Here is a 23,384-nt window from a genome sequence, read left to right on the forward strand (position 1 = left end):
ATGGAGGTGTCCTTAAGTGCCCCAGTCACCTGGGAGTTTGGAAAGCAAGTCTGTGACTGAGTAGGGAGGGGGCCCACAGAGACCTCAGAGCACGGACTCTAAGGAAAGAGGGGCCATGGGACCCAGTAACCTACCAGTCCTAGAGCCCGGGAGGAGGTCCCAGGACTGGGAGACAAGCTGCACCTGCCAGGCTTTTCTCAAGGGCTGTCCTTCACCCCACCTGAAGATCATCCCAGTTCTCTGTGGGAGCCTGACCAAGCACCGCCTACCAGAAGCCCTCCAGGTTGTTCCAATAACAGCTCCTCGGCAGCCCCGCCCCCAACACCCTCCTGGGCCAGTGAACTTCGTGACTCCAGGATTGCAGAGAGGGTCCCAGGTACCACGCAGTGGCGGGGACTTGGTGGAGGCCGCCATGCCCCCACCTGCTGGTCCCAGAACCGCAGGCGACCTCTGCCTGCTCAGTCCCACTCTCCCGCCGGGCCCCCGAGCCCCGCCTACGCGGCGCGCCCCGCCTGCTCCCCGCCCAGGCCAGACTCGGGCCTGAGTGAAGCCGGGGTCCGCTCCTGGAGCGCCCGGGGCAGCCTCTGGGGCGCAGGAGCACACACGCGGACCTGCCTTGGACCATGGGGCCGCACCGACCGGGCGCGCAGCTCGGCGCCGTGGCCTGCGGGCTCCTGCTGCTCCTCCTTGTCCCAGCCCACGGTGAGGCTCCCGCGGGCGAAGACAGGGACCCGGGTCGGATCTGCCCAATCCCGCAGTTGGAGCCTGCGGCCGCGGGAGGGCAACGTCTGGGCTGGTGGAGCGGGCGGAGGTGACAGCGCGGGACCCGCGCGCCCAGGGTGGGCCCCTGAGGCTTGGAGAGCATCGGGGCTGCCCGAGGCCCCAGACACCAAGGAGTGCGCCCAGCAGGAGGGCTCTGAGTAGCGCTGGTCTGGGTCAGCAGCCCTGGGCCAGGCGGAGGCGTGGGAACTGGGGCCGTTTTCTTCCAGGGCTTGGGTCTGGAGCTGGCAGAAGGAGTCACAACCGCGATAAACCTTCCTGGTGCTGCTGGCTCTGAGAGTCAACCCCTTGGCCTGATGTGCCTCTTGGCCCCCTCCAGCGAGGGCCCCAGGCGAGGTTACTGCCAGTCTGGGGATTTGGAAGCCCCCAGCTCCACAAAGCAAAGCTGATCTGATGGCCACCAGGTCCTTCTCAGTCCCTGCACCTGACCTGGGGCCAAGGTTCACCTTGACCTCCAGGGCTATGCAAGCATGGTAGCGTTTGGTACAGATTTTTATCAGATTCCAGTATCTCTCCCTTGCCCTGCAGTTTAGTTGTCCCTCACCTATAGCTAACATCTCAGTGCTCGCCTCCAAGCAGCACCCAGATTGCAAGGTGGGGATTCATTTTTCCCTCTTACAGCTGACAGAGCTGAGGTCCAGGTGTTAGACTTCAGCTGAGATGTTTGTCAGGAAGTCACCAGCCCTGATCAAACACAGAACCCATCTATCCCTGGGCCCAGATGGACAGGAGCCCACCTCTGCCATTCCAAAGGGAACATGCTCACCACCTTCACTGGCCAATCAAAGGAAGGGGGCCAGCCAGGTGCCCCTGCAAGCTGAGCTGGCACTGCTCCTCGCCGGCTTTGAACTTGAAGATTGCCGGCCTTGCCGCCCTTGGAGAGACCAGGAGTTAAGTGCTAGCCCTGTGGCTCCTTGCTCTGCACTTGGCAGTAAATACCCATGTGTCTTTCCCACCACCCTGGTGTTAGTGGTTGGCTTACTGTGCACAGGCAAGGGACCCCAGTGTTGGGGTTCTATGGTGACTCCTCCAAGCAGCTTCGGGACTATTCTACAGCAGCTGTGTGGGCAGAGTCCCCAGCCCTTGATCCTGTCACACAAAATGCCATACTTGTAGGACCTGACTCTCTCCAGCTACCCTTTCCCAATCTATTCTTCCCAGGAAAGAATCAACCTTTATCCACCCCTTCCAGGCTCTCAGAGGTGACAAGGATATTTTAGGAAGAAGGATCTGCATGTTTAAAATAGTGGTTTGGCTTGGACCCATGTCCATAAAGAATCATTGACAGATCACAGGGACTCGCTCTTCCTACTGTCCCAGCTGGTTCTGGCTCCTCTGCTGAGACCATTAAGGCCCCAGAACCGTAGACATAATGCCTCAGAGTGTCCTCAGGAGTCGATATGCACTCACAGTCGTGGGTACAGGCAACCCCTCTCCGTGAGGAAAGAAGGGGAGCTGCCCCCCCGAAGTTGAGGTCATCCCTCACCGCCACCACCACCACACTGGGGACCATGCCCCCAGCGCAGGAACTCTGGGGGCCACACCCATAGCTAACCTGGAGCATTGTGCCCCGACCCCCATGAGTCTTTCTTACAATGGAGAAATTGTTCATCTCATGCCAATAGTCTGCAAGGGTTTATCCCAGTCCACAATGACTCAGAAGTCCAAGGTCCCAAGTCCCATCTGAGGCCCAAGGCCAACTTCTGATAGCTGTGAACCGTGAAGCAAACAACTTGTGTGCTTCCAAGCAATAGGGGTGCAACAGGCAGCAGCGGTGATCGTCCTTATGCCAAGGGGAAAACACAGGCAAGAAGAAAGGGCTCACAGGTCCCGAATCCAGACCCAGCAGTGCAATCGCTAAATCTTTGTCCAGAACCTCATGTACACTACAGTAGGGGCGGTGTGAGCCCCCAGGGCTTTGGCTTTGCTGGCCACAGGTATGAAGCTGCTCCTGGTGCAGGGGGGAAGTGAGAGAGAGAGAGAGGGAGAGAGAGGTCATCTCACACTAGACTTGTTTCAGGCTCTTGCTTCCACATGTGAAAGAATTCCAGGAGACGTAGATAAAGGGGAGCAGGAATATAAGGTTTATTTGAAGACAAAGGGAAAGTACACCCTCAGGAATGTGGACAATCTCAGGAGAAAATGAGTGTTGCAATTTGCAAGATTCGGTGTTGTCCTTTTACAGGATGGTGGTGCCCAAGGCAGAGCCTAATTGAATATTTAATGAAAGCAGAGGTTTGGGCAGGGCTGCAGCGCACGTAGTTCTCTCTAGGAGCTGCACCATGTCTGGTGCACATGTGGCTTCAGAGCATGTGGTGGAATCTAGGAAGCAGCGTAGGGTCTGGTGCATGATGGGACGCGAACTCAGGTGCATGATGGGCAGTGGCTGTGCTGAACCTGCAGCCATGTCGGATCAGCACGGAAGGGGCTAGGGTCTGGGCGGTATAGCCCTCAGCTCCTTCTGGCTACCTCCCTGCCTACATCACTCTTTCAGGTGGTGTGCTGGTGCCCTCAGCTTTCCCAACCTGGCACTGCACAGTGTGTGGGGGTCAGAGGAACAGGGCTACACAATTCCAGGGTCTAAGAAGAACAGTCCTATGCCATAGCTTCCTGTGCATTCTAGTGGGAAATGTTTGCTGTGGCTTCTCCCCTGGAGGAGGACTCAGCCTGGCTCCCCAACTTTTCTTTGAAATCTCAGTGGAAGCCACCAAGACCCCCACTGCCACCATAAGACGTGAATTGCGCACCTCTGCAAATGTAGCACCCGAGAGATGCCACCAAGGTCTGTGGGTCGCTCCCTTTGGGTATTCATTAACACGGCTGGAATAGCCACAGAGCACTTCAATGGGAAGCAAAGCAGTGACCATGGCCATTCTCTGGAACCACTCTGCCCTGCCAGCCTCCTGTGCCTGTGCTAAGCGGGATGGCCCCGGAGGCTGCAGAATGCCCTGTTGTCTCGATGCATAGCGCCTGGCTTCCTTCTGCAGGAATCTCTTTGGCAAGTGGTTCCTTGGCCACACCATGGTTATTCTTTCCCAAACTCCTTTGCTCTTGAGTGAGCAGGCTGTGAATTTCCCACATTTTTAAACCGATTCCCTTTGCTGAGCCTCATGGTAAATCTCACTGAAAGTAACTACCAATACCCATGCAGCTCCTCCTTCTTCTTCTTTTTAAATACACTTTATTCTTCGTGAACCTTTCAAATAGCTGCACTCTTTTTTTTTAGATTTATTTATTTGCTTGAAAGACAGAGTTACAGAGAGGCAGAGGCAGAGGCAGAGAGAGAGAGGTCTTCCATCCACTGGTTCACTCACCAGATGGTCCCAATGGCTAGAGCTGTGCTGATCCAAAGCCAGCAGCCAGGAGCTTCTTCCGGGTCTCCAGTGTGGGTACAGGGCCCAAAAACTTGGGCCAACCTCTACTGCTTTCCAGGTCATAGCAGAGAGCTGGATTGGAAGTGGAGCATCCGGGACTCAAACTGCGCCCAAATGGGATGCTGGCACAGCAGGCAGTGGCTTTACCTGCTACGCTACAGCTCCAGTCCCTCGGCTCCTTCTATATATTTTGCTTAGAAATTTCTTTCAACAGCTATCCTAAGTCATCTCTCTCAAATTCCTCCTCCTTCCATGAATCACTCAGGGCATGGACACAACTGTGTGACAAAGGTGGTCTTGACTCCAGTTTCCAATAAGGTAGCTCTCGACAACATGGCTCGTGGCCTTACTGTCCACGTTTCCATCAGGATGCTGGGCAGGGCCACCTAACCAGTCTCTGGATTTTCTAGCCCCTTCCTAGTCTCTTTGTATCTGAGCACTTGCCTGCAGCAGCCTTAGCCCAGCACTTCCAGGGATGCAGGCTTCTCTAGCTTGTTCCTCTTGCAGCCTCTGCCCATGGCCAGTTCCGTAGCTGCACCCTCGTTTTCAGGTTTTGCTGCTCAGTTACGGTTTCAGGATCCTCAGAGGCCGCCGCATGCACTCACCTTCCCTCCACAACACCCGCCAACCTCATTCCTAGAGCCCAGCCATCTGCTCTCTGCCTCTGCCGTTTACTAATTCTGGATATTTCTTCTGAATGGGTCATGAGTCAGCGGAGAGGTGAGGGGAGAGCATTTCAGGCAGGAAGCTGCTAAAGCCAGTGTTTGTAGGTCCGAGGCCTTGGCAAGGCCGAGGTGCTGATGCCAAGGAGAGGCCACAGCAGCAGTGTGGGCGGGCAGCTCATGGGGAGCCCCGACCTGACACCTCTCTGCCCACAGGCCAGGACTCTGCCAGCCCCATCCGGAACACGCACACGGGGCAGGTGCGCGGGAGCCTGGTCCACGTGGAAGGCACTGATGCGGGCGTCCACACCTTCCTGGGAATTCCCTTTGCCAAGCCACCTGTGGGGCCGCTGCGCTTTGCACCTCCTGAACCTGCTGAAGCTTGGAGTGGAGTGAGCGATGGGACCTCCCACCCAGCCATGTAAGCGCTCCCAGGGCACAGGGGAGCTCCGGCCCTGGGGTGGGGTCAGGGGTTTCTAGACCCTGGGCACGGCACAGTTGTCTGTTCACCCACACCCCAGTCTGTTTTCCCTCCGTGTTCAGCAGATTCCCATGAGCCTTTTTCCCATGAATCATCTATGGCTCCGGGGGGAGGTGCAGTGGCTTTGCCAGGCTCCTGGCTCTGGCTTGGCATTCAGAGGGCCTCGGCTCCAGGGACTGAAGAACGAGCAGAGACTCTTCAGTCGGGGCGCTGTCCCCAGGACGGGTTCAGGGGGCTCCGCGAGGCAGGCAGCAGCCCCTGACTCCAGCAGCAGATCCTGCAGGTCCCTGAGGAGGGCAGCGGTGGTGGCTGCCTGGGGACAATGTCCAGAGTCACTGAGCCAGGTGCCTGTGGCCAAGGGATTTGTTTTTTTAAAGATTTATTTATTTATTTGAAAGTCAGAGTTACACACAGAGAGGAGAGGGAGAGGGAGAAGAAGGGGGGGGGGGAGAGAGGAAGAGGTCTTCCATCCACTGGTTCACTCCCCAATTGGCTGCAACTGCCGTATCTGCGCTGATCCGAGCCAGGAGCCAGGAGCTTCTAAAGGGGCTCCCAAATGGGAAAAGAGGCCCTCATGCTTGGGCCATCTTCTACTGCTTTCCCAGGCCAAAGCAGAGAGCTGGATTGGAAGAGGAGCAGCTGGGTCTCGAACCGGCGCCCATATAGGATGCCAGCACTGCAGGCGGCAGCTTTATCTGCTCAGTGCTGGCCCCGGGATTTGTTTTCTCCTTAGGACTGGACCTGTGTTGAAGTGAGGAGGCTCCCTGAGAGTGTGTGTGTAGGATGGGGAACGTCCCACTGCCCTTCCAGGAGCAGTTCCATGTTCCGTTCCTGCAACCCCTGTGTGTGGGCTGTGCCCTGTTCCAGGCCTGAGTGGGGACCGGGCTACAGCAGTGAATGTCATCACACTTCGTCAGCGGGTTTCCCCAGAGTCCCCTAAAATCAAGGCTTCCCAGCTCCGAGGCAGTGGGCTCCAGAGCCCTCGACAACACTGAGACCTCCCCAGAAACCCACAGCAGCTTCCCAGAGCCTGTGGCCTACAACTTGATGGGAAGAGACATGGAGAAAGGTTGTGTGTGAGCAGGGCATCGGGGAGGGAGGACCGAGGTTGCAGGGAGAAAGTCCAGACCCAGGTCCGGTTTGGCCCCGGCCGGCCCCTGGACTGACTTTCTCACGTGGGCGGTCATCAGGTGTCTGCAGGACATTGCTGCCATGAATACACAGGCTCTGAAACTGGTGAATCTGACCCTGCCGTCCATCCCCGTGTCCGAGGACTGCCTGTACCTCAACATCTACTCGCCTGCCCGTGCCCGTGAGGGCTCTGACCTGCCTGTGAGTGCGGGGCAGGGTCGGCCGGGGTGGGGGGCATTGCCTTCTGCTAGAAGATGAGAAAGCATAGGATGGGAGGGGCCACACGGCATGTGATCTGCTGAGGAGCCTCTCAACATCAGCCAAGAAATGCTTCTTACCCAGGTGGGCACCTGACCCTGAGAGAACGAGTCTCAGAGCCTAGGGGCTCCCGGAAGTCAGAGGCTGTGGCCCTGGGACAGACCTAGGACCCACCCAGCCGGCTTGTGCCCAGGAAGACCACTCAGGGGCCCAAGGCCTGCACTTGGAGGTCATCAAAACCCAGCCATGGACTATCTGAGGGTCAGTGCTAATAGTAAAGTAATTGAATCCAAGTGCACTCACGGGACACTTTTGATTAATGTCATGTGGGACAACCAGGGGAACACCCGTTTCCTTGACACCTCACAAGGAGTTCTGGGAGTAATGGAACCAGGCTTTAATGCACAAAGTGGAGGAAAAACTATGGAAGGCCAGCTCCTCCTGCTGAAACAGGGCCCAGGTCCTGCCCCCTGCTGGAGCTCTGTCTCCATGAGCAGGTGCACAGAGCCAAGTGCTGGGTAGTCCGGGTGGCAGCCCAGGTGAGGTTTAGGCTGGGTGGGAACCTTGTGGTATTGGCCTTGACTTTCCCCAGGTGATGGTGTGGATCCATGGGGGTTCACTGGTTATAGGCTTGGCTTCCATGTATGACGGTTCTGCGCTGGCGGCATTTGAGGACGTGGTGGTGGTCACCATCCAGTACCGCCTGGGAGTCCTGGGCTTCTTCAGGTGAGACCGGGGCTGGGGTGGGCACTGCGGGAAGAGTGGCACCAGGACAGCCCTGTGACCCCTGTCCCTGCCACTTCTCAGCACTGGAGACCAGCACGCCGCTGGCAACTGGGGCTACCTGGACCAAGTGGCTGCGCTGTGCTGGGTCCAGCAGAATATCGCCCACTTTGGAGGCAACCCTGGCCGGGTCACCATTTTCGGCGAGTCTGTGGGTGCCATAAGTGTTTCCGCACATGTGCTGTCACCCATGTCCAAGGACTCTTCCACGGAGCCATCCTGCAGAGTGGGGTGGTCCTGCTCCCCCGCTTCATCATGAACTCGTCTGATGTGATCTCCACAGTGAGTCCCCTGCACTGCAGAAGCCCCAGCAGCTTCTCCAGGACCTGTGGCCTGTGACTTGATGGGAGAGACATGGGAGAAAGGTCGTGTGTGAGCAGGGCATCGGGGAGGGAGGACTGAGGTTGGCAGGGAGAACCTGGAGAACCGACCTGCTGCCTCACCTCATGTCTCTTAGCGCCTCTCTTACTCTGTCTATTCACTGAGCCTAGCAAGGACCACTGGGAGCCTCAGAGCTGGCGCCTGCCCAGAATTGTGAAGGGTGGTGGTGGGGGGTCAGCATTCACACAGCTCTGCAACTGCGGTGATGGAGTTTGCTTGTGCCCTGCCACGCTGTCACCCTGGGGACATCCAGGGTGGGCACAACCATCTAAGCAGCTGTGCTGGTCACCCTGACTGGTACCTGCGAATTCAGGGGAAGTTGGGGCAACATCAAAACTGCACAATCAGGGCCAGCGCTGGGGCTCAGTGGGTTGAAGCTGTGTCCTGCAGCCTCAGCTCCAATATGGGTGCAGGTTTGAGTCCTGGCTGCTCCACTTCCTATCCAGCTCCCTGCTAATACGGCTGGAAAGCAGCAAGGGCCCAAGTCCTAGGGCCCCTCCATCCATGTAGGAGACCCAGAAGAAGCTCCTGGCCCAGTCCTGGCTTTTAGAGTCGTTTGTGCAATAAACCAGCAGATGGACGATCTCTCTCTCTCATTCTTTCTCTTGCATGTGTGTGTGTGTTGTGTGTGTCCTCTCTCTCTAACTCTGCCTTTCAAATAAATAAATAAATACTTATAAAACATTCATGGAATTATATGATATGTTTATTTTTTAAAAACTACACAAATAGCATACAATTTCCTGTGATATCTGGGGTGCACCTGTGCGTCCCCTCCAGGGCCTTGGGTAAATTCCACTCCCTCCCTGCAAGGATGAGTTAGCCCCTGCTTGGTCCCTGTACAGATGGTGGCCAACCTGTCTGCCTGTGACCACGAGAACTCCAAGGCCTTCGTGGACTGCCTGAGGGGCAAGAGTGCAGAGGAGATGCTGGCCATCACCAAGGTCAGGCTGAGTTCACAGGGGATGGCGGGAAGGGGGGCAGAGGGCCCGAGTGCCCATCATCCTCCCTGGGCCACGCACCTCATTTCCATGCCTCACTGTCCTCATGGTCCTGGGTGGGAAGTGGAGGTGAGGACATCCCAGCCTCTTGAGGGTGGGTGTGAGCGCACTGGGCTGAGCCAGGGAGGGGTGGAAGGCATCAGAGAAGGTCTGGGACCTGACCCTGTGCCCTGACTTGAGTGTCCCCTCAGGCCCTCAAGATCATCCCTGCTGTGGTGGACGGGGCCTTCCTGCCCAGGCACCCCCAGGAGCTGCTGTCCTCAGCCGACTTCCGACCCGTCCCCTGCATCATTGGTGTCAACAACGATGAGTACGGCTGGATCATCCCCTCGGTGAGGCCCGATTCCAGGCCACTGTGTGTCCAGCATGGATGGGGGGGCCACTCAGCTCCAGAACCATCCAACCCAACCTGAGACTCTCCTCTCACTCCCAGAGCATGGGCATCTATGACCAACAGAATGCAATAGACAGAGGGACAATGCAAGCTGTTGTACAGAGATCTTCGAAGCCGATGGTGGGGCTCCTGGCTTCCTGCTCCAAAGGAGAGGGCAGCTCCAAGATACTGCCCGTGCAACGACCCCATGAGCTAAGGCTGGGCTTGTGGGGGGTCACCGTGGCCCTTTCCCCCTTTTCTTTCCCATCCCACGACCTGACTCCTCCACCCTGAACCTGTCGCCCCTCTGCCCCAGAGTCTAACCTGCATGTTCTCCATCACCTGCGCCAGATGCTGCCTCCTGAGTTTGGGGACCTGTTGATGGAGGAGTATCTGGGGAGCAGTGAGGACCCCCAGACCCTCAAGACCCGGTTCCTGGAGATGATGGGGGACTTGATCTTCGCGCTGCCTGCCCTCCAAGTGGCACATTTTCGGCGTGAGTTCATCTGTGACCAAGGTCAATCTGGCAAGAAAGCAGCTCAGAACTATGGGTCCCTGGTGAGGTCTGTGCTGTCCTGGTCCCTGTCCACGTCCTTATTGTGCCCCCGAGTTCAGCTTATTGATGCCCCTCCTCTCAGTTCCTCCTCATGGCTACTCCAGGAGGCAGAAAACCCCCGTTCACAGATGAGGAAGCTGAGGGGAGGTGAACAGGCTTCAGGGACGTTCCCGTGACCACAGAGCTAGGAAGTCCAAGGCCGTGAATCCACCTAGGCTGGTCCCACTGCTCCTGCTCCACTTTGTGCTGTTCCATCACTTAGTCCACCGGGAACAAGATAGCCCGTCATCAAGGGTGAGGCAGGAAAGCTTCAGGTAACTGGTCTGCAGACAGTGGTTTGTCCACCCTGCCACCCCGATGCCCCAGGTTGCCACGCCCCTGTCTACTTCTATGAGTTCCAGCATCGGCCCAGCTTCTTCAAGGACACCAAGCCGCCACATGTGAAGGCTGACCATGGTGACGAGGTTCTGCTTCTCTTCAGATCCTTCTTCGGGGGCACTCAATGTGAGTTTCCTCCTTCCTCTGGAGATGGGGCACAAGCATGGCCTGGTCCCTACAGTGGCATCGCCTGTGCTATACAGATGGAGAAGAGAGGCTCTGACAGAGGGCGGGCTCAGGTGTACAACATCTCACAGCTCAGAAGGCTGACCAGGGTTGGAATCCCAGAGCCCTCCGTCGGCAACCTGGGCCCGACCTCCTCTGCCCACCCTCGGGGTCCAGCGGGGGAGCAGAGGCAGGTATTTTGAAAGCGTATTTGTCTCCTAAATGAGTTCCCCGAGTCAGAAGAAGAAAGGAATTTTCTGGACCAGGAATGAGCAGCTGTCCAGTGACCTAGAGGCTGAGCTGAGGAAGAGAGTGTTGGGCATTCCCAGGCCCCCAGGGAATGAAGGAAGGAGGCAGACAGCCAGTCCTGGGACACTCAGAGTCAAGTTCCACCTAGGCTGGGAGCGTGGTGCATGATGGGGCAGCAGGACTGGGGTGGCCGAGCTGACCCTGCCCCTCCCCCATGCAGTGCCCCTCACTGAGGAGGAGGAGCTGCTGAGCAGGAGGGTGATGAAGTACTGGGCCAACTTTGCTCGCAACGGGTGAGACGACCCCCCCAAATCCCCAGGGACCTGGGACCCTCTGCCCTCCCTCCTCTGTGGGGACCTCACAAGCATCCAGGGTCCTAAGTCATGTGAAATTGCCCTCGGCAGCTGCAGGACCCACTGGCACTCACAGGGGCCCTGGCCCCAGGCATACTCATGCCATCTCGCAGTGACCTGGGGTGGCCATGAGCTGCTCTGCCTAGAGACTCCCTGTGAGGGAGGGACAGGCCAGCTCAGGACACTGGGTCCACACGTGGGCCTGACACTAGGGGGAGGTGTTGCTCTCCTGCTTCTGGAAACCCATTCCCCACCCCTCCTGGCCTAAAAGTGGCCTGGCCAGACCCCAGATCGGTGCTCAGGGCTGGGCTGGGCAGGGCTCAGAGTGACCGTGGTGCACCCTTCCTGACGTCTTGTCTGCAGGAACCCCAACGGCGAGGGCCTGCCGCACTGGCCCGTGTTCGACCAGGACGAGCGATACCTGCAGCTGAACGTGCAGCCTGCAGTGGCCCAGGCCCTGAAGGCCCACAGGCGCAAATTCTGGACCAAATATCTGCCCCAGAGGGTCCAGGAGCTGATGGGGCCTGAGCAGAAGCACAAAGAACTGTAGCCGCCTGTGTTAGGCAGGAGGAAGGGCTCAGGAGAAAGTGCCCGCACCACCCGCAGTGACTGCAGGCTGAATCCTCCATCCACGGCCATCCACTCAGCGGGCCCATTCAGCATTCATGCCGCAAACGTGCATGCAGCTACAAAGGTCAATCAGATACTTAGCACTCTTTGTTTTAAGGATCCTTGAACTCTAGTTCTGTTGACTTACACGATAAGGAATAAACTTCAGTCACCCTACCGTGACCTAGAGCTCTACAACCTCTTGCTTCCAGCTGTATTCTGGTAACTGTTACCCGACCTCTGCAGAGGCTTCTCCTCCTGCCTCTCCTACCCGCTGGTGACCACTGTTGTTCTCTCTACTGCTACGGGGTCAACTTGTGTAGCTTCTACAAGTGAGTGCAGGGGCCAGTGCTGTGGCACAACCAGTTATGCCACAACCTGGGATGCTGGAATCCCATATGGGTGCAGGTTTGAGTCCTGGCTGCTCCATTTCCAATCGACTTCCTGCTAATGGCCTGGGAAGCCAGTGGAGGATGGTCCAGTACCTGGGCCCCTGCACCTGCATGGGAGACCTGGAGGAAGCTCCTGGCTCCTGGCTTTGGATCAGCTCAGCTCTGGCCGCTGCAGGCATTTGGGGAGTGAACCAGTGGATGGAAGACCTTTCTCTCTCTTGGGCACTATCTCTCTCTGTAACTCTTTCAAATAAATAAACATAAGTATTAAAAAAAAAAAGTGAGTGTGAGCATGGTGCTTGTCTCTCTGCGGCTGGCTATTTCACTTAACACAGTGTCCTCCGTGCAAACACATTGCACAAGTGAGAGGATTTCACTCTCCTTTATGGGTGAGTCACACCGCATTGTGTATGTACCACAGCTTTACATCTTCATCTGCCCATCAACACGCAGTGCTTCCACAGCTCGGCTATTGCCCACAGTACCGCAGCGAACCCCGGAGCGCAGGTGTCTCCTTGACATGCTGCTTTCACTTCCTTCGGATATTGGCCCAGGATCAGGAATTCATCTGGTAGGTGTGTGTCTAGCTTTTTGAAGACCTCCCTAGATTCCAGCTAACCGTGTAGAGGAGTTCCCCCTCCTCCTCCTCGTCACCAGCATTTATCATTTTTGTCCTTTTGATGGTAGCCCTTCTAAGCAGGGTGAGATGGTGTCTCGTTGTGGTTTTGACTTGTATTTCCTTGATAACTAGTGATGTTGGCTGCTTTCAGAGTTTTTAGATTTTGTGTAGCATCTTTAGGAAACTTACACATTCAGACCATTTGCCTTTCTAAAAGGCAAATGTTTGAGTTCCTTATATATTCTGGACATCAATCCCTTGTCAGATGAATCATTTGAAACTGTTTCCTCCCCTTCTGCTGGTGTTTCTTCACTCTGTTGATGGATTCCTGTGACCGCAGGGGCAGGGGCAGCACTCAGAAGCCATGGCTGATTCTCAGCGGGTACCAAAGGCCACTCGAGGCTGTTCCCGACACTATTTCTCCCAGTGCTGAGGCTGGATCCTGTGCCACGCTGGCTTCCCTGTAGCCTGGAGGGACACAGGCTTTGGAAGCTGCCACTGAAGTGTGTGCCTCTCCAGGGGCTCAGGAGTGCCTCGCTGGGTTCAGATCCACAGGTTCCTATGAAATGTGCAGAACACACCTCTCTGGGGGGAGCTGGGGACATGGAAAGTCACAAGTGATCAGGGGGATAGACCTTAAGAAGTGCCACCGACAGAGGGAGCCTTGGCCTAGCCGTTAAGACACCATGTGGGACACCCACAATGATATATTGAAGCACCTGCCTTTGAGTCCCAGATCTGCTCTTTTTTTTTTTAAGCTTTATTCATGTATTTGAAAGGCAGAGGTGGGGGGGGGGGGCTTATATCGACTGCCTCTATTTCCAGATGGCTGCCATGGCCAGATCTGGGACAATCTGAAGCCAGGAGCCTCTTCTGGGTCTCCCATGTGAATTCAGGGGCCCAAGGACTTGAGCCATCTTCTTCTGCTTTCCCAGGTGCAATAGCAGGGAGCTGGATTGGAACCAACGTCCATATGGGAAGCGGGTTCCACAAGGGATACCCCCCGCCTCCGGATTTGTTCTTGATTCCAGCATCCCAGGCACACACACCAAGGCCGGCAGCAGGTGAGAGCTCACCTACTTGGATCCCTGACACCATGCAAGAGACCGGCACTGAGTTCCTGACTCCTGGATTTGGCCTGGCACAGGCCCAACCACCGCAGGCCTTTGGGGGAATATCTCTCCCTCCAGACACTAAGTAAGTCAATGATTAAACAAAGGGAAAAAAAGGACCAGGGTCATGTGTGTCTTTCAAAAGGGCCATGACTGAGTAGGGAGGGGCTTGTGGAGACAGCTGAACAGGTAAACTGAGTCCTGACCCGGGGAGGAGCTGGCAGCGCTGGGGGCAGTCACCAGGCAGTGCAGGCGCCAGGCCAGTCCCGCGTCCCCGCAGGTTATCCCACTTCTCTCTAGGAGGGGTCCTGATCTTGCCCCAGACTCTCCCAGTGTTCGCAGTCATAACCCATTGCTCCCTGCTCTCCACCTCCTGGGCCACAGCTGCCAGAACAGTGAGCACAGGAACCCCAGGACAGAGGGGAGGGTCCGGGCACACTGACAGGGGCCTGATAGAGGGGAGGAGGCCATTCCTTTTCTGTGTGTTGGCTTCTGCCTGCTCAGTCCCACTCTAGCCTGGCCACCAAGCCCCGCCCCCGGGCTCGCCCCACCTGCTCCCCGCCCAGGCCAAACTCCCCTTTGGACAGGTTGGATGAGGCCCTGATCCACCCCTGGAGCGCCCAGCACAGCCTGGGGGGAAACAGCAGTGCACTCCTGGACCTGCCTCGGACCATGGGGACGCACCGAAGGGACGTGCGGCTCAGCGCCTTGGTCTGCGGGCTCCTGCTGCTCCTCCTTGTCCCGGCCCACGGTGAGGCTCCCGTGGTGGGCGACAAGGACCCGGGTCAGATCTGCCCAATCCCACAGTTAGAGCCTGCGGCCCTGGGAGGACAACACCAGGGCTGATGGAGCAGGCAGAGGTGACAGCACGGGGACTCGCGCACCCAGGGTGGGCCCCTGAGGCTTGGAGAGGGTCAGGGCTGCCCGAGGCCCCAGACACCTAGGAGTGCGCCTAACAGGAGGGGATCTAAGAGGGCAGCTTGCGTTGAGGGGTCCGGGCGTTCCCTTCCTGTGTGTGTGGCGCCGCCGCCCGCAGTCCTGAGAACAGTTAGCGACATCTTCCTGTTGCCAGGGACTCTCTGGGGTGCTCTTGGCCAGAGGCACCTGGTCCCCTCTGAAGGTTAATAGCAGGGAGCATGGGGGCCCGGGTTGATCTCAGAAGCCACAGGGCCCCTCAGCCTACGCAGCTGCCCTGGGGCCAGAGGCTTCGGTTTGAAGGCAAAGACCAGGGGCTCAGTGCCTGCCCGGGCCCTCCCTGACCTTCCCAGAGCTCACCCAGGTGAGATGGGACCTGGGTGTCCAACCCTGGATGCTCTAGGTTGACAGGTCTTCTCCCCCACCCTGTCCCTATCTACTCTGCCCAGGGGATCCACACTCACCCTCCCCTGTGCCCAGCCCAGCTGGAATTCCACCATTCCCCGCCCTTTGCCCAGACTCTCAAGGATGTCTGAGCCTGGCAGGAAGCTCAGCCTAGTCATGAAGTTGCCATTTTTATTCATTTATCGATTTTTAAATATTTACTTATTTGAAAATTGACTGAGAGAGGGAGACCAGAGAGCGAGTGTGCTTCCATCTGCCGGTTCACTCCCTAGATGGCTGCAACACTTGGGGATGGGCCCTGTGGGAACCAGGAATCAGGCCCGAGGACCTGGCCAGCTTCCACTGCCTTCTCAGGCTCATGAGCAGGGAGCTGGATCAGAAGCAGAACAGCTGGGATCCAACAGGCACTCTGATGCGGGATGCTGGTGTGACCGGCGGCAGGTTAGCTGCGGGGCCGGAACTCCAGCCCCAGTGGCTCAAACAGTATTTCCTGTTGCTCTCATGCTCGGAAAGAATCCAGTTGTCTCTTGGTGTTGTCACAGAGTCTCCCAAAGATAAAAAAAAAAAAGGCCCAGTTTCTCCCTGGAGGAGCCCCATGTCCACTCCCCCGCCAATAACACAAAAATAAATCCCTTGGCCGTATTCTAATGAGTAAGTTGTTTTTTATTCCTGCAAAAGTCTTATTCCTTAAAGAAAGAATCGAGGGGGCAGCGTGGAAGCCCAGAGGGTTAAGCTGCCACCTGCGAAGCTGGCATCCCACGTGAGCGCAGGTTTGAGTCCTGACTGTTCCACTTCTGATCCTGCTCCCTGCTGACGCCCCTGGGAAAGCTGAGGGACATGGTCCAAGTGCTTGGGAGACCTGGATGGAGTTGCAGGCTCCTGGCTTTGGTCTGGCCCAGCCCCAGCCATTGTGGCCCTTTGGGGAGTAAACCTGTGGGTGCAAGATCTCTGTCTCTCTCTTCCTTCCTCCCTCTCTCTGTAAGTAACTCTGCCTTTCACACAAACAAATAAATAAATCTTAGGGCAAACAATGTAGATGACCACTCAGAACGGAACAGTCACCAGGTTGACACTGAAAGGACACAGGGTGTGTGCATGTCTGAAATCCAGGTACAAATCTGCCCATAGAGAGCCACAGCTCAGGGAGATGAATGCTAAGGACACTACCTAGAGCTCAGACTCCCCCCTCCCCAACATTTCCCAGCTTATGCTCTGTGTGTGTGTATAAAAGCCCCTTCCGTGAGCCAGAGGAAGGGGAGTTTGAAGCGAAGACTCTAAACTCCCTGGCCCAACCACACCAATAATAAAGTCTGATTTGGCCACAGGTGGGTGTGTCTGAGATCGGCCACAGCGCGCATCAGATGAGGGGTGCGTTCTGCTGGTCCTCCAGCAGGCTGCAGGCCATTCCTAAACTGGGAGTCTATTCTTAAAATGGGAGTCTATTCCTGAACTGGGAGTCTATTCCTGAACTGGGAGTCTATTCCTAAACTGGGAGTCTGTTCCTAAACTGGGAGTCTATTCCTAAACTGGGAGTCTATTCCTAAACTGGGAGTCTATTCCTGAACTGGGAGTCTATTCCTGAACTGGGAGTCTATTCCTGAACTGGGAGTCTATTCCTAAATTCCAGAGCGCCTATTCCAAAACTGGGACGCTCGAGTTCTTTACAGAAAGCCGCATCGTGTTTGCGTGTATGTGCCACAGTTCTCTGGCACACGTTAAATCATCCCCAGATGAGTTCTACCACACAATGCAAGTGCTGGGTAAGTAACTGTTCTATCAGTGTCAGGAAGAGTGAGAGAAAAGTCTGTAATACTGAGCACAGACACACAATATATTTTCCTGAATATTTTCGGTCTGAAAAGTTCGTTGCTTCTATGGTTCCTGAGCCCACATAGAGGAAGAATGTAATTAAAAACCATGAGTGGGAAAAGGTGACTGGTATCGTGGGCTTCTGTCCAACCAGCCTGGGGCCTCCTGCTCAGGAGCCAGCAAGGTTCCCAGCGCCTTGCACAATGTCCACTGTGCACTTCCATGGCTGTTTATTCCATTCACAGAGATCACTCTGTCAGTTCTTCCACTCGGCCTCAGCATCAGAAACACACTGCTCTGCTTCCTATCACTATGGAAACGCTATTTCTGGCTGCTCATTTGAGTGGAATCATAAGGCACTTGCAGGAAATCTGTTTGTAGGTCCGAATCCTTGGCAAGTCCGAGGTGTCGATGCCAAGGAGAGGCCACAGCAGCAGTGTGGGAGGGCAGCTCATGGGGAGCCCCACCTGATACGCCTTTCTGCCCACAGGCCAGGACTCTGCCAGCCCCATCCGGAACACGCACACGGGGCAGGTGCGCGGGAGCCTGATCCACGTGGAAGGCACCGATGCGGGCGTCCACACCTTCCTGGGAATTCCCTTTGCCAAGCCACCTCTGGGGCCGCTGCGCTTTGCACCTCCTGAACCTGCTGAAGCTTGGAGTGGAGTGAGGGACCGGACCTCCCACCCAGCCATGTAAGCCCTCCCAGGGCACAGGGAAGCTCTGGACCTGGGGTTGGGGGAGGAGATCCTTTGAGCAGTGGGCCAGGCCCAGCTGTCCTTTAACTCACACCTGAAAGCCACGATCCTCCTGTGTGCAGGATTGCCATGTGCAAGCTTCCAGCAAGCCTGCGAAGGCTCAGGAGGCTCCTGGCTGCTGCCAGGCTCCTGCCCAGTACTTGACACTCAGAGGGCGTGAGCTCCAGGTGCTGCAGAGAGAAGCAGAGACCCACCTCCCCTCGTTCACTTTCGCCACAGGTTCTGTGCAGCCAGGGGCGCTGGCTCTGGGTGAGGGCCAGCTTGGCTCCATGACATCTGTAGGAGTCCCTGCTCTCCCTGACTTCCAGCAGCAAACCCTGCAGGTCCCTGAGAAGGGAACATTGGTGGCTGCCATGGTCACTGAGCCAAAGGATATTAGCCAAGGGACATTTCTCTGTCCTTATGACTGAGAGTGTGGTAGCGATGAGGTTCCCAGAGAGTCTAGAATTAAGGCCACAGAAGCCCACCTGGCCTTCCTGGAGAAACGCCATCCGTCCAACCAGGCGGCGTGTGGGAGGCTGGCCTGCTCCGGGCATGGCTGGGTCTGGGCATCCAGCACTGATGTCACCTCCACTGAGTGTCACTGCAGTCCCGACCTCTCACAAGTCTCCTGAGAGTCAGGAAGTGGTGCCCAATCCCTCACACACCTGAGGCTCCCTGGATGTCGGCGCCATCCCGACTTGTCCAGAGTCTAAGAGGTGTATCATGGTGGGAAGGGCGTAGAGTAGGACCATGAGTGAGCAGCGTTGCAGGAGGCAGGGGATGGGGAGGGTCTGGTGTGGGCCACTGCAGAGCCCTGGACTAACATCTTGCCTTGTGTGGCTCCAGGTGTCTGCAGAACTTGGCTATGATGGGTCAAGATGTTCTGCAGGTGAACATCACCCCACCTTCCATCCCCATGTCCGAGGACTGCCTGTACCTCAACATCTACTCGCCTGCACATGCCCGTGAGGGCTCTGACCTGCCTGTGAGTGTGGGGCAGGGTCGGCCAGGGTGGGAGGGCATTGCCTTCTGCTAGAAGAAGAGAAAGGAGAAGCTGAGCATGGGACTTCTTGTGAGCACACCCTGTCCATATCCTCTCACTCTCAGAGCCAAAAAGTGCTGCTCCCCCACGGTAGGCAGCTGAGGCCTGGGTGTGGGGTCCCAGCGGCCTGGCTGCTGTCAGAGGTCAGAATGAGTGGGTCCTGGATGGCCCCAAAACACTGCCATCATCCTGAAACCCAGGAGACTCACTCTGCTGTGTGGTGAGGGCTGACCTTGGAGGTCACACAGGAAATCAGCCATGGACGCTTGGGCAGCCCCTGGGGAGGGAGGGCACTTTGAATGACATCCATGTGGAAGGACCAAGACTCAGCCCTTAGCTTTCCACCTCACTGCAGGTTCTGGAATTGATGCAGCCAAGCTCTGAAACAAGGGCTAGAACTCCAAGGATGGGAGGCCTGGCCTTCCTGCTGGCACTGGGACCCTGGATCATGGCCCAGATCCTGCTGTCTGGGTGGAGTTAGTGTGCTGGGCACCTGAAGAGACAACAGGCACTGGTTAGACCAAGAAGGGGATAAGCAGGCTTTACGCTGGGGGGAGCCACAAGGTCCATCCTTGACCCCCAGGTGATGGTGTGGATCCATGGTGGTGGGCTCACTATGGGCATGGCTTCCATGTATGACGGTTCTGCCCTGGCGGCATTTGAGGACGTGGTGGTGGTCACCATCCAGTACCGCCTGGGAGTCCTGGGCTTCTTCAGGTAAAACCGGGGCTGGGGTGGGCCCTGCGGGAAGAGTGGTACCAGGACAGCCCTGTGATCCCTGTCCCTGCCACTTCTCAGCACTGGAGACCAGCATGCCACCGGCAACTGGGGCTACCTGGACCAAGTGGCCGCGCTGCGCTGGGTCCAGCAGAATATCGCCCACTTTGGAGGCAACTCTGGCCAGGTCACCATTTTCGGCGAGTCTGCAGGTGGCATAAGTGTGTCCTCCCATGTGCTATCACCCATGTCCCAAGGTCTCTTCCATGGAGCCATCATGGAGAGTGGGGTGGCCCTGATGCCCGGCCTCATCACCAGCTCATCTGAGGTGGTCTCCACAGTGAGTGTCCTCCCTGCCCAGCCAGCACTGCTGCTCCTGCCTCTCTTAGTCTTGCTGAAGTGGTCACTATGAGGACCACTGGGTACACAGGCACTGAGCCTATCTGCGAACTGCTGAGGAGTTCTGGGGTCAGAATGTGCCATCTGAGCCCCAGTGGTAACAGAGGTGATTCTTGGCTCTTCCACTCTACCCGCCTGAGCCCCAGGTTGTCAGCAACCAGCTCAGCAGGTGCTGCCCACTGTGGCTGGGCGGTGCCAAGTCATGGGGAAGGAGCAACAATCAGCTTCCACTGCAGCCGTGCACACACCACACCCTGTGTGATTTGGGGTACATCTGCCTTCAGTGGGGCCGTGGGCAACCCCCAGTCTCCAGCATGGCTGTGCCAGCACCTGTGTGGTCCCGTTACAGGTGGTGGCCAACCTGTCTGGCTGTGGCCAGGTGGACTCTGAGACCCTGGTGCGCTGCTTGCGGGCCAAGAGTGAAGAGGAGATGCTGGCCATCACCCAGGTCGGGCCCCGTGCACGTGGGTGAGGGGGTGATGGGCTTGTGTGCACCTCATAGTCCCTGGGGCTGCTACCTCCCATCCATGCCTCCTGACATCCCAGCCCTGGATGGGAACAGGAGGTGCAGTCCTGGATGCCAGGCTGGGGACCCCATGGTGGGAGGAGCAACCTGGGCTCAGCCTGGGCTGAGCCAAAATTGGGGGATTTACAAGGAGGGCAGCATAAAATACCTGCAACAAAACTTTCTCCCTGACCCGTGTGACCCCACAGCCCTTCATGCTCATCCCAGGGGTGGTGGACGGAGTCTTCCTGCCCAGACACCCCGAGGAGCTGCTGGCCTCGGCTGACTTTCAACCCGTCCCCAGCATCATTGGTGTCAACAATGATGAGTACGGCTGGGTCATCCCCAAGGTGAGTGCCCACATTGCCCATGTGGTGGGCAGGTTTCTGGGCTTCAAAACTCTAGGCACAGCCATGCCAACATGGGACTCTCGCCTCTCCATCAGCTCCTACTTGCCATTGACCCTCAAGAGGAGAGAGACAGACAGGCGATGCGGGAGATTACGCATCAAGCAACAAAACACCTGGTGAGGCCCCCAGGTTCCTGCCACAAAAGAGCGCATCCCAGACACCTGCCCACACAGGGACTCTGGGAACCAAGGCTCTGCTCTGTGTTTGGGTGGGGTCTCCCGGAGCCTGGTTCTTCCCCCAGTTTCTGACTATGCAGGACCTCCGTCCCCCAGCCTGAGCCTGCTGCCTCCCTCCCAGGAGCTGCTCCCCTCACTCCTCCCCCTTCCCCTGGGCCAGATGCTGCCTCCCGCTTTGGGGGACCTGTTGATGGACGAGTACATGGGGAGCAATGAGGACCCCAAGACCCTCATGGCCCAGTTCCAGGAGATGATGGCAGACGCCATGTTCGTGATGCCTGCACTCCGAGTAGCACATTCCCAGCGTGAGTTCATCTGGGACTGAGGCCTCACTCGCTAGGGGGCAGCTCAGAGCTGGGTCCTTTCCTGAGGGTGACGCCTGTCCTGTCCAGGTCCTGATCCATGTCTTAAGTGGGCCCCAGAGTGCCGGGGACTTGGTGTCACTCCTCTCACTAAACCCCCATGACTGAACCTGGAGATGGATATGTCCTCTATTGAACTAGGAGGTTATGGCTGAGTGAGCTCCACTCACTATTCCCAAACCTCATAGCCACAAAGCCAAGGCCAGATCTAATCCAGGTCATGCCCACTGCAGCTGCTCCACCCAGGATTCTGCTATACTGCCAGGACCCAGCCTAGTGTGGCAGTGATGTGTGGTCCCCATGGTCACACATCTCCTTGTTCATCCCCAGGTTCCCACACCCCTGTCTACTTCTACGAGTTCCAGCATCGACCCAGCTTCACAAAGGACCTCAGGCCGCCCCACGTGAGGGCCGACCACGGCGATGAGCTGCTCTTTGTGTTCAGATCACATTTCTTTGGCAGCAAAGGTGAATCTTCCTCCATTACCAGGATGGAATGAGGTCCAGGCTCTCTGAGGGGCTCTGCACCTACCATTGGGATGAAAGCAGGAGGCTCAGATGGGATCCAGGGTCCAAAGTCTTACAGCTCAGAGGGCAGAGCCAGGTTTGGGTCTGAGAGTCCTGAGGGTGCAGCCTCTGCTCCCTCCTCCTCTGTCCTCCCAGGAATGAGTGTCCAGCCTGGGTGTACAGCAGGTTCAAAGTCAGGTCTGATTCCTGACAAATGTCCCAGGGACACAGGAAAGTAACCATCTAGTCCAGGAAGAAGCCAGTGTCAATGACTTAGGGGATGACTGGGGACTCGGAGTGTGACAAAGCAGGTCCCACTGGTGAGGGAAAGACATAGAGGTTGGCGGGTAGCCGAGGGTCACCTCCACCTGGTCAAGGAGCGTGGTGCATGATGGGCAGCAGGACTGGGGTGCTCTGAGCTGACCCTGCCCCTCCCCTCTGCAGTGCCCCTCACTGAGGAGGAGGAGCTGCTGAGCAGGAGGGTGATGAAGTACTGGGCCAACTTTGCTCGCAACGGGTGAGACGAACCCAGAAATCCCAGGGACCTGGGACCCTCTGCCCTCCCTCCTCTGTGGGGACCTCACAAGCATCCAGGGTCCTAAGTCATGTGAAATTGCCCTCGGCAGCTGCAGGACCCACTGGCACTCACAGGGGCCCTGGGACCAGGCACATCTTCCCATCTCCCAGTGACCTTAGGGTGGGCCACGAGCTGCTCACGTCTGCTTCCTGACTTCTTGTCTGCAGGAACCCCAACAGCGAGGGCCTGCCACACTGGCCCGTGTTCGACCAGGACGAGCGATACCTGCAGCTGAACGTGCAGCCTGCAGTGGGCCAGGCCCTGAAGGCCCGCAGGCTCCAGTTCTGGACCCACACCCTGCCCCAGAGGGTCCAGGAGCTAAGGGGCACTGAGCAGAAGCACACAGAACTATAGTGGGGGTGGAGGACAGGGGCTCCAGTGCAGGTGGGGCCCCGATGCACTCACACACTACCCTGGAGCAGCCACGCATTCAGCACTCTCACACGGCCACTCAGTCCTCTTGGCCTCCATCCACTCAGTAGACTGTCGTGGAGAACTCACGGTTTGAGGTTCATTGCCAAGACTGTCCTGGGGCCCCTCGTGTGAGACACACCCAGTGCACCCGCCATGGAGCTCTGTTGGGCAACACCAGTGCCCGCCCAGCTTTCTCAACACCCACTGGGCCCTGGGCCCCTCATGCTTCTTGCCCCCTCCACCTTTTCCACACCCTCCCTCTCTCTCCTCCCAGCCCCAGGCCCTCCCCAGGTGGAGGGAGTTGGGTTGGGCATTGTTGTCCACCCTGGGTGCCTTAAGCCCTCCCCCTCCTCCTCCTCCCAGCATGCCTGTGATCTCACATCTCTTAGAGGCCACAGAAGACCCAGACACCGGGAGTCACCGTGGCTTTGTCCCTTACGCTGCCATGAGTGGTGCCCTCAATCCCATCCATGCAGCACAAATAAAGGGTTCCAGTCCTTTCACGTATGAGTCACATTCACCTGAGTGAACCTGCCACGTTTTCTTAGACCCTCAGCTCTCAAGAGACACCTGGTTAACTGCATAGCTGGGATACCATGAATCATTAATGCAGTAACCTGGAGTATAGGGCTGTTGCTTTGCACAAGGGGTTAAGCCTCTACCAATTTGCTGGCATCTCATATGAGGACAGTTGAGGTCCCAGCTGCTCCACTCCTGATCCACATCTCTGCTAAGGCACCTGGGAAAGC

General features: G+C 57.1%; 1 protein-coding gene and 1 pseudogene across 2 annotated transcripts; both read left to right on the top strand.

Annotated features, from left to right (window-relative positions):
- The first annotated feature begins 228 nt into the window (after positions 1 to 228).
- On the top strand, positions 229 to 12,154 carry LOC127486291 (cocaine esterase-like; annotated as a pseudogene). The gene is made up of 12 exons (XR_016225255.1): positions 229 to 702; positions 5,033 to 5,237; positions 6,488 to 6,629; positions 7,279 to 7,412; positions 7,494 to 7,751; positions 8,696 to 8,794; positions 9,043 to 9,183; positions 9,285 to 9,365; positions 9,576 to 9,720; positions 10,147 to 10,284; positions 10,793 to 10,865; positions 11,289 to 12,154. The product of XR_016225255.1 is annotated as a cocaine esterase-like (transcript).
- Positions 12,155 to 14,244: 2,090 nt separating this feature from the next.
- LOC100343045 (cocaine esterase-like) lies at positions 14,245 to 23,138 on the top strand. The gene is made up of 12 exons (XM_051830126.3): positions 14,245 to 14,408; positions 17,277 to 17,481; positions 18,373 to 18,511; positions 19,152 to 19,285; positions 19,367 to 19,625; positions 20,034 to 20,132; positions 20,399 to 20,539; positions 20,635 to 20,715; positions 20,936 to 21,080; positions 21,468 to 21,605; positions 22,089 to 22,161; positions 22,389 to 23,138. Exons 1-12 carry the CDS (start codon positions 14,330 to 14,332, stop codon positions 22,573 to 22,575), a joined length of 1,680 nt encoding a protein of 559 aa, XP_051686086.1. The 5' UTR covers positions 14,245 to 14,329; the 3' UTR covers positions 22,576 to 23,138.
- The last annotated feature ends 246 nt before the right edge of the window (positions 23,139 to 23,384 follow it).

Source organism: Oryctolagus cuniculus, chromosome 18 (genome assembly GCF_051225735.1).
Source record: "Oryctolagus cuniculus isolate XC-2025 breed Fujian yellow rabbit chromosome 18, ASM5122573v1, whole genome shotgun sequence".
Taxonomy (NCBI): Eukaryota; Metazoa; Chordata; class Mammalia; order Lagomorpha; family Leporidae; genus Oryctolagus; species Oryctolagus cuniculus.

Coding starts and splice junctions, on each gene's coding strand:
- LOC100343045 (XM_051830126.3), top strand. CDS start 14,330: ATGGGGACGCACCGAAGGGACGTGCGGCTCAGCGCCTTGGTCTGCGGG. Junction 14,409..17,276: donor CCTCCTTGTCCCGGCCCACG/GTGAGGCTCCCG, acceptor TTCTGCCCACAG/GCCAGGACTCTGCCAGCCCC. Junction 17,482..18,372: donor CGGACCTCCCACCCAGCCAT/GTAAGCCCTCCC, acceptor GTGTGGCTCCAG/GTGTCTGCAGAACTTGGCTA.